At 41.2% G+C, this 16,924-nt stretch overlaps 1 protein-coding gene across 3 annotated transcripts in view; it reads right to left on the reverse strand.

Annotated features, from left to right (window-relative positions):
• ttyh1 (tweety family member 1) overlaps positions 1–16,924 on the reverse strand; it is a 75,121-nt gene that overhangs the window by 15,652 nt on the left and 42,545 nt on the right. For 2 of the 3 annotated variants that reach the window (XM_060920519.1, XM_060920520.1), the window contains exons 7-15: positions 16,497–16,569; positions 15,322–15,397; positions 13,949–14,004; positions 13,099–13,227; positions 12,895–12,987; positions 12,673–12,765; positions 12,400–12,539; positions 6,827–6,887; positions 2,908–2,986 (exon numbers count right to left, since the gene is read on the reverse strand). In XM_060920519.1, the coding sequence (XP_060776502.1) occupies positions 2,948–2,986; positions 6,827–6,887; positions 12,400–12,539; positions 12,673–12,765; positions 12,895–12,987; positions 13,099–13,227; positions 13,949–14,004; positions 15,322–15,397; positions 16,497–16,569 (760 nt within the window). In that variant the 3' untranslated portion in view covers positions 2,908–2,947. Of the gene's footprint in view, positions 1–2,907; positions 2,987–6,719; positions 6,888–12,399; positions 12,540–12,672; positions 12,766–12,894; positions 12,988–13,098; positions 13,228–13,948; positions 14,005–15,321; positions 15,398–16,496; positions 16,570–16,924 lie in introns of all 3 variants that reach the window. The other variant, XM_060920518.1, reaches the window with a different exon arrangement.

The raw sequence follows: 16,924 nt of genomic DNA on the forward strand, positions 1-16,924 counted from the left end.
CCATCTCAAAAGGTAATTTTTGGCAGCAGAGAAACACAAAAATCTGAGGTTTAATTTTTGGACTATTTTGGACCCAAAAAGTATATCCTGATTGCAAAACTGCACAATTAAAGAAAAATAAAAACCCACTTTGAATTGTCAAGCCTGTCTCATTTCCTACCAGAGATGGACAGTAATGAATTACATTTACTTGAGTACTGTACTTAAGTACACTTTTTGAGTATCTGTACTTTACTTGAGTATTTTTTTTTTTGGAAACTTATGACTTTAACTTCACTACATTTGAAAGACAAATATCGTACTTTTTACTCCACTACATTTCTATCAAGGTCCTCGTTACTATGAAGCAGCTTTGAAAGTGGATGTTTTTTTCTTTTCTAAAACGTGATTGGTTTGTTTGCAGGTGACACTGAGACAGCCGATCAGTAATCACTAGGGTCACGTCACGTCCATAGACTGCATAAAATCAAGATCAATGATTCTTAGCAGCATTATTTGAACATGATCAATTGATGGCAGAATGGAAGGAGGCGGTACTTCTTGGGAATGCTCTGGGGAAAGGATTAAAGATTTGTTTTGTTTTAAATGTTTGCTTAAAGGAACAGTCCACCGTACTTCCATAATGAAATATGCTCTTATCTGAATTGAGAGGAGCTGCTCCGTACCTCTCCGAGCTTTGCGCGACCTCCCAGTCAGTCAGACGCAGTCAGACGTGCTGTCACTCCTGTTAGCAATGTAGCTAGGCTCAGTATGGCCAGTGGTATTTTTTGGGGCTGTAGTTAGATGCGACCAAACTCTTCCGCGTTTTTCCTGTTTACATAGGTTTATATGACCCGTGATATGAAACAAGTTCAGTTACACAAATTGAAACGTATCGATTTTCTATGCTATGGAAAGTCCGCACTATAATGACAGGCGTACTAACACCTTCTGCGCGCTTCGGCAGCGCATTGATACGGAGCTCAGATATCAATGCGCTGTTGAAGCACGCAGAAGGTGTTAGTACGCCTGTCATTATAGTGCGGACTTTCCATAGCATAGAAAATCGCTACATTTCAATTTGTGTAACTGAACTTGTTTCATATCACTGGTCATATAAACCTATGTAAACAGGAAAAACGTGGAAGAGTTTGGTCGCATCTAACTACAGCCCCAAAAAATACCATTGGCCATACTGAGCCTAGCTACATTGCTAACAGGAGTGACAGCGCGTCTGACTGCGTCTGACTGACTGGGAGGTCGCGCAAAGCTCGGAGAGGTACGGAGCAGCTCGTCTCAATTCAGATAAGAGCATATTTCATTATGGAAGTACGGTGGACTGTTCCTTTAAAATGAACCACATCATGGCCTCCAAAAACTCGCCGTCCAACCTGCAGAAGCATATGTAAACGTATGTAAATATTTTATTCCAAGAGAAAGCTTGCAATAAAACCATCTTTGCTTTTAGAGCTAGCGATAATGGTGCAATAGCTATACAGTCTGGTTAGTCAAATGACTTTTAATGGATTTGCCCGCCATGTTGCCGTAGCCTTGTCCACAACTAACGTTAACACATAGCTAATTAACTTGGACATTGTTAGTTAGCATGTAAAAATGGAGTTACGCTAACATGAATAACGTTAACTTATCTGAAGTCCTTTCAGAAATATGTTTTAGCATAATCTTGCCAAATAAACAGAATGTAGAAATATTTCTGTTCTAGTAGCGTTAGCTACCCAATATGATTTTGAGTTTGAAAAGAGTTTGCTAGCACCAGGTGGAACTTCACTGATTAGCTAGCTTAATGTTAAACCACCATGATGGCACAGCATGCGTTCATTTTGTGAATTCACATTTCTGTCTTTGGTACAGTAACGTTAACATTGTAGCTTTTGTGACCTTGCATAATTACTATAGCTACTACATATTTTTTACCAGCAGCCAAAGAGAAAAAAATAGCTAGCATCTTATTGATGATTCTGCTTGGTTGTAAGTTGTGTTTTATTTTGTAACCTTCTACGAGGTGTTTATTCTACAGGTTCTACAAGTTAGTCAATAAATCCAGTCGGTTGCTTCAGAGGCATTAGGTTTTGTAAACGTTGTGGCAATAATACAACGATGCGTTGACTTAAAATGTACTTTTAATACTTAAGTATTTTTAAAAGCAAGTACTTCAGTACTTTAACTTAAGTAAAAATTTGACTGTACAACTTTCACTTATATCGGAGTAACATTTGACCAGTGGGATCTGTACTTTGACTTAAGTAATGAACTTGGGTACTTTGTCCACCACTGTTTCCTACAAGCCTCAAAAAGTGTTACAACAGTAAATGGCTCTATTTGACAACTGTAGTAATCCATATTATGTCAAGAACTGTTCAACTTAGTCAAGCAAAATGACAGTTCATCAGTATTTTAAGACATGAAGTGTATTCTAATTAATACAAATAAAGAAATACCATTGAATTAGAAGGTGTGTCCAAACTTTTGACTGGTACTGTATTCCGTTTTACTAAAACAGGCCACATACATAACAACATACTAGAAATCGGTGGTCAAAATGAAAAATGACATTTTTTCATATGATCTATTAACATGAAAAATCATTTCATATATGGCATCTTCAACACTTCTTCAAACTATTGTCTCTGAATAGATTTCAACTGGAACTTTGTTTGAGTAAATATACACACCCAGGCCAGAGAGTCACCAACATAACTTGTGCAAATTTTACGAAATACTATAATCCCCAATTTATGACAACACAACATGCCTAAAATTTAAGTTTGTTCACTGCTTGCAAGTTTATAAAGCCCTTTTGGGGAGAAACCCCATTTAAAACCTGTTAGAACCTTGGCACAGATAAAAAAAAAAAACCAATGGGAATGCCATGAGTCATGATGATGGCACACAGACAGGGGAACTCACAGAGGGGGGTGGGGACTGCCTGTCACTCAGAGGCAGGCTCTCATAACCAGGGTTGCCATTGGAGGAAGTGTTTGGAGTCCTGCATAGAGACACAGAGAGAGGGACAAGAGGAAGGAAAGAGGGAGGAGTGGCAAGGAGGGACACAAAGAAGGGCCATGCCACATACAGAGAAAAGTAAGGGACAAAAAAACAGGACCAAGGATGGATAAAGAGAGAGAAAGGGTGGAGGAGAGTTAAAGAGATGAACACACACACACACACACACCATATATAAGATCTTATTCATTACAATAATCTGTTTATGAGGGTTCTGACAGGAAAGAAGCAGGGTGATAGCTAAGGGCAACAGGGCGTGCAAGAGAGTAGTGCAAAGGGCTCTTAAATATATACATTAGGAATGATTGGATTTTGGCACAATAGCTACTAGTCTACTCACAAGCCCTCCGAAGAACATAAATGCACGTGAAATACTGCAGCCCAAGCAAAACACAGATCATGCGAATGCAGACAATGAGAAGACAAGCAAAAAAAGAGAGTGAGAGAGATGGGAAAGCAGATTGTGGAAGCGCAAATTTGATTTGGGAGAAAATACTAGAGAGGGTGGGATTTTACCTAAAAACATTCAGTCTGATCGCCTCTGGTGGATTTATGTCTGTCTTGGAAAGATGGACAGACTGATAGACACACAGACAGACAGACCTCTGGACTTGTGTCTGTTTGTTTGGCTAAGCTGCACTCAACATGTCCACCTGTCTGTGTGTCTGTCTGGATGTGTGTGTGTGTGTGTGTGTGTGTGTGTGTGTGTGTGTGTGTGTGTGTGTGTGTGTGTGTGTGTGAGGACATTTGCAGCTATCTACATGTGCCTGGACCTGGAACAAAAATACAGTACTGTGCAAAAATCTTAGTCACTTCTAAAGAAATTCTCTAATGTCTTCAAACATGATGAAATGAAACGATTCTTATTAATTACTATATAGTGCCTTGCAAAAGTATTCATCCCCCTTGGTGTTTGTCCTGTTTTGTTGCATTACAAGCTGGAATTAAAATGGATTTTTGGGGGGTTAGCACCATTTGATTTACACAACATGCCTACTACTTTAAAGGTGCACATTGTGGTTTTTTAAATTTTTTATTGTGACACAAACAATAATTAAGATGAAAAAACAGAAATCTGGAGTGTGCATAAGTATTTAACACCCCCCCCCCCCCCCCCCCCCCCCCATAAAGCCCCACTCTGTGGAGTGTACGGCTTAAAGTGGTCCTACGGACAGATACTCCCATCTCCACTGTGGATCTTTGCAGCTCCCTCAGCGTTATCGTTGGTATCTTTGTTGCATCTCTGATTAATGGCCTCCTTGCCCATACATGTCAACCTTTGATCAATCAAACCTGTATAACCAACCTCCAAAATCCGTATTTCCCTTATAAAATCCGTATAAGATGCAAATTAAAATAATTTACCTAACATTTGAATGATAATTAACAATGATATATCCCAGTTAGGGCGGCATGGTGCTGTAGTGGTTAGCGCTGTCGCCTCACAGCAAGAAGGTCCGGGTTCGAGCCCCGGGGCCGGCGTGGGCCTTTCTGTGTGGAGTTTGCATGTTCTCCCCGTGTCCGCGTGGGTTTCCTCCGGGTGCTCCGGTTTCCCCCACAGTCCAAAGACATGCAGGTTAGGTTAACTGGTGACTCTAAATTGACTGTAGGTGTGAATGTGAGTGTGAATGGTTGTCTGTGTCTATGTGTCAGCCCTGTGATGACCTGGCGACTTGTCCAGGGTGTACCCTGCCTTTCGCCCGTAGTCAGCTGGGATAGGCTCCAGCTTGCCTGCGACCCTGTAGAAGGATAAAGCGGCTAGAGATAATGAGATGAGATGATGAGATATCCCAGTTACTTTTTATTCAATATTAATAACAATAAACCTTCAGAATGAATACAAAGCTCCAATGTTCGACAAAAACACAAAGTGTTATCAGCGTAGTTACGAAGGAAATACTTCGTTGTTTGGAGACAGGTTTCACCAAGCGGCTATTATGCACGAGACTTCATATTAGCCACAAAGTCAGAAAAATCTGTTCGTAAAATTACGTTATAATGACCAAATACAATGAAAAGTATTTTCCAGTCTCACCTGTGAAAGGTAATCCCATGTGATCTCGTTTGGACGTTAAACCTGTTGGTACAGTTAAACGCAGCACATGAATGAGGCATCTTTATTCTCGGCTACTGTCTATATGCTATACCAGAGACGGTTGAAGAATCTCCACTTTGCCAGATCCAATATGGCGGCGAGGATGACGTATGATTCTACGCAGAAGGCAGCGTCTATGTTTATATGTCTATGACTTCACGGTTGGCGGGATTCTCGTAATGTGGTGTGCGCATGATCAAAAGTGGAATGAAGTCTCGCTACCACAAGATAACGTGTGATTTCATAAGACTCTTTACTGGCTGTCTGTAGTGTACAGTACGTTTGTAAATGTTATGCGCTCTTTTATCATCGTGGGAATTGATTATAGCTCTAAATAAATATTGAAGTTTTTTTAAAGAATCCGTATAACTTTATTTATATGCCCGTATACTACGTTTATTGAATCAAATCCGTATAAAATACGGACATTCCGTATAAGTTGACATGTATGCTTGCCCGGTCTGTGAGTTTTGGTAGGCGGCCTTCTCTTGTCAGGTTTATAGTGGTGCCATATTCTTTCCACTTTGCATGGATTTAATGGTGCTCCCTGGGATATTCAAAGTTTGGGATATTTTTTATAACCCAACCCTGATCTATACTTCTTCACAACTTTGTCTCTGACCTGTTTGGAGGCTCCTTGGTTCTCATGTTGCTTGCTTAGTCGTGTTGCAGAGTCCGGGTCCTTCCAGAACAGGTTGATTTATACAGACATCATGTGACAGATCATGTGACACTTTGATTGCACACAGGTGGATCTTAATCAACTAATTATGTGACTTATGAAGTGAATTGGTTGGACCAGCTCTTATTTAGGGGTTTCATACGAAAGGTGGTGAATACTTATGCACACTCCAGATTTCTGTTTTTTCATCTTAATTATTGTTTGTGTCACAATAAAACAACAATGTGCACCTTTAAAGTTGTAGGCATGTTGTGTAAATCAAATGGTGCTAACACTCCAAAAATCCATTTTAATTCCAGTTTGTAATGCAACAAAATAGGACAAACACCAAGCGGGATGAATACTTTTGCAAGGCACTGTATATATTGTGACTTAACCAGTAAAATGTTTCATAATCCGATAAGCTGCCTTCAAGTTTCAAATGGCATATATTCTATCTGGTACGCTGTTGTGCACTGTTCTTAAGAAATCAACTGTCTCTGCAGGTAAAAATTCAGCACAGTCTCATAAAACAGGCATTTCCTGTAAATTTATATAAAAATTACAGGGCACCTCAGGCATTTGCACAGTACTGTATGTCTTTGATTGTCAGTGGTAAACAAAAATGCTTGTGATTGTCAGTGATGAACAAATATGTCTGTGATTGTCAGTACATCTGTCTACACTGGAGTGTTGACTATTGACATGCTGACGTGTTGATGTGCAAAGCGCTCAACCATAGACCAAAAAAGCTGTTTAGCATCTACTAATTTCTACACTAATTTCTTCACCTTTCTAAAACTACATGAAATGAACTCTGTACAGATGATTCTATGTAGGCTGTCTTCAACTCTCACTGCATAAGCCAGCGAATTCTAAAGTGTATGAATATACTGTACATATGTGATCCACTGGCTCATTCTGTCTGTCTGTCTGTGTGTCTGTGCAGGTGTTACTCACGGCAACGGAGGTGCGCTAGAAAAGGGGGATGTCCAGCCAGCCCCCTGGTAATTATAGAAGGGGGGCAAGGCCCCGCGCTGGGACCCCCTGGCCGTCTGTCTACGTGCCTGATGGGAAGTGAAGGGATCCTCGCTCTCGCTGTCCGAGTCGTCATAGTCCTCTGAGTCTCTGCGCCGTGGATTGGGGAAATGGGTGAAATAAATGAGTCACAGTACACAAATACAGCATGCAACATAATGAGAATGACTTTCTAGGCACACATGTAGCAATACCACAAACTACACATCTGATATTTCCCTTACAAAAGATACAGAAGGGGTTATACAGTGGTGCTTGAAAGTTAGTGAACTCTTTAGAATTTTCTGCATAAATATGACCTAAAACATCAACAGATTTTCACACAAGTCCTAAAAGTAGTTAAAGAGAACCCAGTTAAACAAATGAGACCAAAATATTATACTTGGTCATTTATTTATTGAGGAAAATGATCCAATATTACATCTCTGTGAGTGGCAAAAGTATATGAACCTCTAGGATTAGCAGTTAATTTGAAGGTGAAATTAGAGTCAGGTGTTTTCAATCAGTGGGATGACAATCAGGTGTGAGCGGGGCACCCTGTTTTATTTAAAGAACAGGGATCTATCAAAGTCTGATCTTCACAACACATGTTTGTGGAAGTGTATCATGGCATGAACAAAGGAGATTTCTGAGGACCTCAGAAAAAGCATTGCTGATGCTCATCAGGCTGGAAAAGGTTACAAAACCATCTCTAAAGAGTTTGGACTCCACCAATCCACAGTCAGACAGATTGTATATAAATGGAGGAAATTCAAGACCATTGTTACCCTCCCCAGGACTGGTCGGCCAACAAAGATCACTCCAAGAGCAAGGCGTGTAATAGTCGGCGAGGTCACAAAGGACCCCAGGGTAACTTCTAAGCAACTGAAGGCCTCTCTCACATTGGCTAATGTTAATGTTCATGAGTCCACCATCAGAAGAACACTGAACAACAATGGTGTACATGGCAGGGTTGCAAGGAGAAAGCCACTGCTCTCCAAAAAGAACATTGCTGCTCGTCTGCAGTTTGCTAAAGACCAAAATAGAACTTTTTGGTTTAAATGAGAAGCGTTATGTTTGGAGAAAGGAAAACACTGCATTCCAGCATAAGAACCTTATCCCATCTGTGAAACATGGTGGTGGTAGTATCATGGTTTGGGCCTGCTTTGCTGCATCTGGGCCAGGATGGCTTGCAATCATTGATGGAACAATGAATTCTGAATTATACCAGCGAATTCTAAAGGAAAACGTCAGGACATCTGTCCATAAACTGAATCTTAAGAGAAGGTGGGTCATGCAGCAAGACAACGACCCTAAGCACACAAGTCATTCTACCAAAGAATGGTTAAAGAAGAATAAAGTTAATGTTTTGGAATGGCCAAGTCAAAGTCCTGACCTTAATCCAATCGAAATATTGTGGAAGGACCTGAAGTGAGCAGTTCATGTGAGGAAAACCACCAACATCCCAGAGTTGAAGCTGTTCTGTACGGAGGAATGGGTTAAAATTCCTCCAAGCCGGTGTGCAGGACTGATCAACAGTTACTGATAATGTTGAGTTGCAGTTATTGCTGCACAAGGGGGTCACACCAGATACTGAAAGCAAAGGTTCACATGCTTTTACCACTCACAGATATGTAATATTGGATCATTTCCCTCAATAAATAAATGACCAAGTATAATATTTTTGTCTCATTTGTTTAACTGGGTTCTCTTTATCTACTTTTAGGACTTGTGTTGAAAATCTGATGATTTAGGTCATATTTATGCAGAAATATAAAAAATTCTAAAGGGTTCACAAACTTTCAAGCACCACTGTATATAAAAATGTCATTCAGACTTAAATGTATTAATCTGATTCTTATAAGCCAAAAAAAGTGTCATACTAATTTATGGAATCCTGTATAGTCTACAGAACCCAAGGCAGAACAGACACATTCATTTTGAGATATACATTAGTCATCGACCACTTTACTAGGAACACCATACTAATACTGAGTAGGAACCACCTTTGTTCTCAGAACAGTCTCAAGTTCTTTGTGGCATGGATTCGTGATCAGATAATTGCTGCAGATTTATCGGCTGCACGCGCATGCGATGAGTCTTTCATATTTCCACCTCCCAAAGGTGCTCTGTTGGATTCCGATCTGGCACCTTGGGTCCATGGATTTATGCTGCTGACACCAAATCCTGACCCTACCATCGTCATGTTGCAGCAGATTCATCAGACCAGCTGATGTTTTTCCAATCTTCAACTGTTCAATTTTGGCGAGCTAGTTCCTACTGTAACCTCAGATTCCTCTTCTTGGCAAACCCGATGCAGTTTTTGTGGCTACTGCCTCATATAGAGGCGGTAGCCACTATGTCATCGTGCTGTAAGAATGTAACAGTGTAACAGTTGCGCACTGCGCATGTGCAGACGCATAAGCATTACAATAGCGCATGCGCATGTTGTGTAAATCAAATGATGCTAACTCTCCAAAAATCAATTTTAATTCCAGCTTGTAATGTGATAAAACAGGACAAACACCAGGGGGGGTGAATACTTTTGCAAGGCACTGTATATTGTATATAATTAATGAAATCAGTGTGCTCTAGTTATTAGTGTGGCATTCCACTATCATACTGATGTTTTATTATTTTTAATGCTATAATTAAAAAATTCAAAACTTGCTGAAATGATGGCCTTATGCACCAGTAACGGACAAAAAAGAGGACAGAATTTTGTTTCTGGAAATGTCAGAGAATTGACCATTTGTAGTCATTGCGGTCAGTATATTCATTTATTAGCAAAAGGATGTCTGAATTATCATTACAAAACATTGAGAAAATGTAGTATAATCCCTTGTCTAGGACAAGAAAAAAAGAACATAAATAAGTGAATAAGAATGGAATCTTGTTTGAGAAATACAATTTGGTAAAATACAGACACGCGCGTGCAGACACACACAAACACTTATATATATATATATATATATATATATATATATATATATATATATATATATATATATATAGAGAGAGAGAGAGAGAGAGAGAGAGAGAGCACTGATTGGTCGAGAGATTTCGTCTATTTCTTGATCATCACCTCAAGAGACTCCGCAAAATGGCGGCCAATCACTTTGTCACCGTAAAAGAGGAAGAATTACACATTATGAAAGAAAATGCTGTTCCTAAATGCACTAAAGATGCTATGAAGTTTGGTCTAAAACTATTTAAAGGTAAAGTGGAATTGTGATTTATTTTATCTATTTCAAAACAAAGTATTTGGGGCGGCACGGTGGTGTAGTGGTTAGCGCTGTCGCCTCACAGCAAGAAGGTCCTGGGTTCGAGCCCCATGGCTGGCGAGGGCCTTTCTGTGTGGAGTTTGCATGTTCTCCCCGTGTCCGTGTGGGTTTCCTCTGGGTGCTCCGGTTTCCCCCACAGTCCAAAGACATGCAGGTTAGGTTAACTGGTGACTCTAAATTGACCGTAGGTGTGAATGGTTGTCTGTGTCTATGTGTCAGCCCTGTGATGACCTGGCGACTTGTCCAGGGTGTACCCCGCCTTTCGCCCGTAGTCAGCTGGGATAGGCTCCAGCTTGCCTGCGACCCTGTAGAAGGATAAAGCGGCTAGAGATAATGAGATGAGATGAAAACAAAGTATTTTATGTGACTCAGCATAAATAAGTATCACAAGTCTGCGCCGTGCCTTTATTACATTTGCATGGCACTTTTGAAGTTTGAAATAAATGTTTTTTTCATATGATTTTGAAATATTTTTTAAAATAATCACCTGTGTATTTATACAATAACTATTATCCGCCTCACGCTCAGTGAATATTGGTGAATTATTTATATATATATATATATATATATATATATATATATATATATATATATATATATATATATATATACACATATACACACACACACACACAGTGGGGCAAAAAAGTATTTAGTCAGTCACCAATTGTGCAAGTTCTCCCACTTAAAAAGATGAAAAGATGAGAGAGGCCTGTAATTTTCATCATAGGTACACTTCAACTATGAGAGACAAAATGAGAAAAAAAAAAATCCAGAAAATCACATTGTCTGATTTTTAAAGAAGTTTTTTGCAAATTATGGTGGAAAATAAGTATTTGGTCAATAACAAAAGTTCATCTCAATACTTTGTTATATACCCTTTGTTGGCAATGACAGAGGTCAAACGTTTTCTGTAAGTCTTCACAAGGTTTTCACACACTGTTGCTGGTATTTTGGCCCATTCCTCCATGCAGATCTCCTCTAGAGCAGTGATGTTTTGGGGCTGTCGCTGGGCAACATGGACTTTCAACTCCCTCCAAAGATTTTCTATGGGGTTGAGATCTGGAGACTGGCTAGGCCACTCCAGGACCTTGAAATGCTTCTTACGAAGCCACTCCTTCATTGCCCGGGCGGTGTGTTTGGGATCATTGTCATGCTGAAAGACCCAGCCACGTTTCATCTTCAATGCCCTTGCTGATGGAAGGAGGTTTTCACTCAAAATCTCACGATACATGGCCCCATTCATTCTTTCCTTTACACGGATCAGTCGTCCTGGTCCCTTTGCAGAAAAACAGCCCCAAAGCATGATGTTTCCACCCCCATGCTTCACAGTAGGTATGGTGTTCTTTGGATGCAACTCAGCATTCTTTCTCCTCCAAACACAACAAGTTGAGTTTTTACCAAAAAGTTCTATTTTGGTTTCATCTGACCATATGGCATTCTCCCAATCCTCTTCTGGATCATCCAAATGCTCTCTAGCAAACTTCAGACGGGCCTGGACATGTACTGGCTTAAGCAGGGGGACACGTCTGGCATTGCAGGATTTGAGTCCCTGGCGGCATAGTGTGTTATTGATGGTAGCCTTTGTTACTTTGGTCCCAGCTCTCTGCAGGTCATTCACTAGGTCCCCCTGTGTGGTTCTGGGATTTTTGCTCACCGTTCTTGTGATCATTTTGACCCCACGGGGTGAGATCTTGCTTGGAGCCCCAGATCGAGGGAGATTATCAGTGGTCTTGTATGTCTTCCATTTTCTAATAATTGCTCCCACAGTTGATTTCTTCACACCAAGCTGCTTACCTATTGCAGATTCAGTCTTCCCAGCCTGGTGCAGGTCTACAATTTTGTTTCTGGTGTCCTTTGACAGCTCTTTGGTCTTGGCCATAGTGGAGGTTGGAGTGTGACTGTTTGAAGTTGTGGACAGGTGTCTTTTATACCGATAATGAGTTCAAACAGGTGCCATTAATACAGGTAACGAGTGGAGGACAGAGGAGCCTCTTAAAGAAGAAGTTACAGGTCTGTGAGAGCCAGAAATCTTGCTTGTTTGTAGGTGACCAAATACTTATTTTACCGAGGAATTTACCAATTAATTCATTAAAAATCCTACAATGTGATTTCCTGGATTCTTTCCCCCCATTCTGTCTCTCATAGTTGAGGTATACCTATGATGAAAATTACAGGCCTCTCTCATCTTTTTAAGTGGGAGAACTTGCACAATTGGTGGCTGACTAAATACTTTGCCCCACTGTATATATATATATTCACACACACCTACTGTATATTTTACATCACAAAGAGCATTCACATTCTGAATACAAATAAGCAGGAGCAGTACAGGTTACCTGGAAAAGCTCCTCCAGGCTCCAGGAAGGGAGCAGAGGATGGCTGTGAAAGCCAGAGCGGAGAGGAATGAGTACAGTGAGAGATAGAGCAATCCTTCCATCCCATCATAACACAGACCTTTTAGAGAGTCAATATAGTCCTGAAAGACAGAGATGTAGAGATAGATAGAAAGAGAGAGACGGTGAGATAAATCAAGATGCACACATCTTTCATCTAAAACACATTTTAGGTCCAAGTAATCTGCTTTGGGGAAGGCACGTTGCTATGGTTACCTTGTTGAGGCTACGGCAGTTGAGCAGCGCCACCAGCTGGTGGAAATTTCCCTCAGTAGAGTTGAGCATCTGCTGCACCTCCATCAGCGGCTTCTACAAGGGGAAAGAAGTATGCAGCTACACGCAGCAGCCATTTTCTCATGCACTGTTTCCAGACATGGTTTCTGATAGCAGATTTTAATACAGCAAGTTCACTGATTTAAGTAGCACTCGTTTACTCACATCTGCTTTGGGGAAGCGTGGGAGAGCATCTCTCTCTAAACTGGAGAGGTGGGAATGAATGCTAGACAAAGCTCTCTGGGACTGGGTCAGCAGCTACAGCCAGTTTAACACACACACACACACGCATACTATTAGAGCCATGGAACAGATCTGAGCAGATAAATATTACTACTTTATTTACACTGCTGCAATGTGATACAGGACCTGATTCAGTGTTGTTCTGTCCATCTGTATGTATATGCACATTATTCTCAAGAAGCATCTTCTGAAACTAGCCCATGTTTGCAAATGCATGTCTGCACGCTTTTCTGTTTTTACATGAAACACAAATGTCTGCACACAATCAAACAGTTTAACATATGGTGTGCTTGAAACCAGTCCAATATTCAATAAGGAAAAACACTGGGCTCGTCTTCCAGCATTGTTTTATTCTCCATTAATCTACAGTACGTCTCTCTGAAACCTAATAAAGAGTCAGACTAATTAAAACAAAACAGTGCCAGAGATACAGTGGCCTCTAGAATTATTGGCACCATTTACGGAAAATAAATGAACGTTAATATACAGAAAGACTTGCAATAAGGGATATTTTGTGCTCAAACATACAGGGACACTGTAGATGTTTATTTAAACATGCTTTTTTTTTTTTTATTAGTGGACTTGTTCCTACAAAACTCTGCAAAATTATTGGAACCCCGTCCTTTCCTTCATGAAATACATTTTGGTCTCCTTTATTATATTCTTAGTTTTTGTGCACGTAGACTATCCTCTTCACTATACACCACAGGTTCCTGCAGGGTTTATATTCAAATAAGTGATAAGGAAAAAGACTAGGATGTGTGGGTTTTTTCTCTAGAGTACAAAAAAAAAAAAATTTCCATGCAGACTCCATCTGACTAGGCTTTAATTTCAAGTCCACGACGCCTGAAAGATCTAGATTAGGGTAAAAATGTCAAGATCATAGGTGCCGAGCTGACTCAATGCTTGCCTTCAGTTCTTCTATCCTAGCATCTTGAGATCATGAACGTTATCTGTATTATAACAGAGTGGCTACCTGCTGGAAGGGGCTGGTCATTTTTCTGCTGCAGGTCAAGTAGTAATCCAGGATTTCTGATGACAGAGACATTTGTTAAGGCGTGTAAATGTGTTTATGTGTGTGTGTGTGTGTGTGTGTGTGTGTGTGTGTCTGGGCATGTTTTCAGATCTTGTTGGGGGTAAAATGTCAGTGACAATGTGGACATTGTGGGGAGATTTAGCCAGTCCCAATGAGGAAACCTGGGTCCCCCCCCAAACTGCAGCCTTTATATGAAAATCTCATCTCATTATCTCTAGCCGCTTTATCCTTCTACAGGGTCGCAGGCAAGCTGGAGCCTATCCCAGCTGACTACGGGCGAAAGGCGGGGTACACCCTGGACAAGTCGCCAGGTCATCACAGGGCTGACACATAGACACAGACAACCATTCACACTCACATTCACACCTACGGTCAATTTAGAGTCACCAGTTAACCTAACCTGCATGTCTTTGGACTGTGGGGGAAACCGGAGCACCCGGAGGAAACCCACGCGGACACGGGGAGAACATGCAAACTCCGCACAGAAAGGCCCTCGCCGGCCACGGGGCTCGAACCCGGACCTTCTTGCTGTGAGGCGACAGTGCTAACCACTACACCACCGTGCCGCCCCATAATAATAACAATAATAATAATAATATCAGCCCTGTGATGACCTGGCAACTTGTCCAGGGTGTACCCCGCCTTTCGCCCGTAGTCAGCTGGGATAGGCTCCAGCTTGCCTGCGACCCTGTAGAACAGGATAAAGCGGCTAGAGATAATGAGATGAGATAATAATAATAATAATAATAATAATAATAATGAGCCTCGAAATGATTCCTTTTGTTTACTGAAGTTAAGGTTTGGGGAATATTTAAGTATAGGCTAAACATTAATTATCTATATAGTGTAGTATAAATATTTTGGGGCGGCACGGTGGTGTAGTGGTTAGCGCTGTCGCCTCACAGCAAGAAGGTCCGGGTTCGAGCCCCGTGGCCGGCGAGGGCCTTTCTGTGTGGAGTTTGCATGTTCTCCCCGTGTCCGCGTGGGTTTCCTCCGGGTGCTCCGGTTTCCTCCACAGTCCAAAGACATGCAGGTTAGGTTAACTGGTGACTCTAAATTGACCGTAGGTGTGAATGTGAGTGTGAATGGTTGTCTGTGTCTATGTGTCAGCCCTGTGATGACCTGGCGACTTGTCCAGGGTGTACCCCGCCTTTCGCCTGTAGTCAGCTGGGATAGGCTCCAACTTGCCTGCGACCCTGTAGAACAGGATAAAGTGGCTAGAGATAATGAGATGAGATAAATATTTTGTGTGTATGTGTGTGTGTGTGTGATAGAGAGAGAGAGAGAGAGAGAGAGGTGACAGAGCATAGCACCTGTACTTGTCCCGGCATTAAAGTGTGTAGAGTTGAGAACAAATGTGTTTGGGTCAAAGCAAAAATCACTGAGTGCCTGCAAAAAAAAAAAAAATACAGAGAGACAGAAAGAGCGACAGAAGGAGAGGAAGAAAAAACACAAGGGAAAGATGTTAACGATATGACACAGTGACCGAATGACATACTTCCCTTATCTCCCTGCTGCCACCACTGTGTGACTGCTATTGATCTCCAGCACTCACTGACATACAGAACATCGCTCTCAGTCTCACTCTGTCTTTCCCCTGGTGCTCCCACACACTCTCCCTCTCCTGGAGTGTTCCAGTTTTCTGTTCTTCTTCCAATCATGCTGTCATTGCTGTAGGCTCTGTGTTTTTTTTTTCCACACTCGCTCTCCTTTGTGGTATGTGAAGACATGTAATTAATCACTGTTATCTTTAAATAGGACTCACACAACTACAAACGACTACAAGTACAATAGGGGGAGGGAGAGAGAGATAAAAGGATTGAAATACTAACACAGAAGAAAGAAAGAGAGAGAGAGAGAAAGAGAGAGAGATGACTGTTTATGTCGGCTGCCTGCGGACAGTAGGACTCTGTGTTAAGAGCCAGCTACTGCCATCTCCTCCAGTCACTCTTTCTTGTCTTCCTGCCTCTCACTGCCTGATTAACAGAGTGGTTAGTCCACTGGGCGTCTTCCTCTCGTATCCACATCTCTCTCTCTCTCTCTGCTCAGCCTTTCTTGATGTCGCTGTTAAGACCTCTCATCCCTATCTTCATCTCTGCTTGCTTCCCCCACCATTGCACAAAGAGCCACTCAGTATGACACACACAGTCTTTTCTCTCTTGCAACTCTAACCCTTTTATTGCCTTCCTGGAACAGTGCCAGGAGTGCATAGTTTCTAAACTTTCTGCAAGCTTTTCACAGCTTCGCATACATACACAAGCACATCCCCAAACGCAAATGGTGAAACTTTTAAGATTCACATCGTTAGTACTTTAGTCTGACATTTCTTTGAATGTTTAGGACAAAGAGAGCTCCCAAACACACACACACACACACACACACACGCACACACAGCCGCTATTATATTCTGAATACCCCGCCCGTGGAGAGTTGTTTTTCAGGCTAGCAGTTAAAAATGGGCAGCAGGAGCCTCTTTCTGAATACTCACCACCACTGTGGCTGTCTCCAGGCCAAGAGAACCCCAACTCAGAAACAGAGCCAACCAGGCCAGTACTGTCATCCTGCAAACACACAAACACACATACTACAGCCACCATCTGACTTTGTGTCAGCTCACCAAAAAAAAAATATATATATTTATATATATATATATTTTTTTTTTTTTAAATTAACTTAATTCTGTCTATTAAACTGAGGTGAAGTTTATTGTGAGGCTTAGTTCATTTAAACTCTGCCAACTGTATCCTTTAATATACTAAAGGTGATGCACAGAAAATCAACAGAACTGCCCAGTTTTATTTCACTTGTCATACTGTATTGTGTGTTTCTGTTTGAAGACAGTTATGACTTACTAGTTAAGGCACTTAAACCCAACAGTGAGTGTCTCATCTCATCTCATTATCTCTAGCCGCTTTA

This window comes from Neoarius graeffei, chromosome 5 (assembly GCF_027579695.1).
Source record: "Neoarius graeffei isolate fNeoGra1 chromosome 5, fNeoGra1.pri, whole genome shotgun sequence".
NCBI lineage: Eukaryota > Metazoa > Chordata > Actinopteri > Siluriformes > Ariidae > Neoarius > Neoarius graeffei.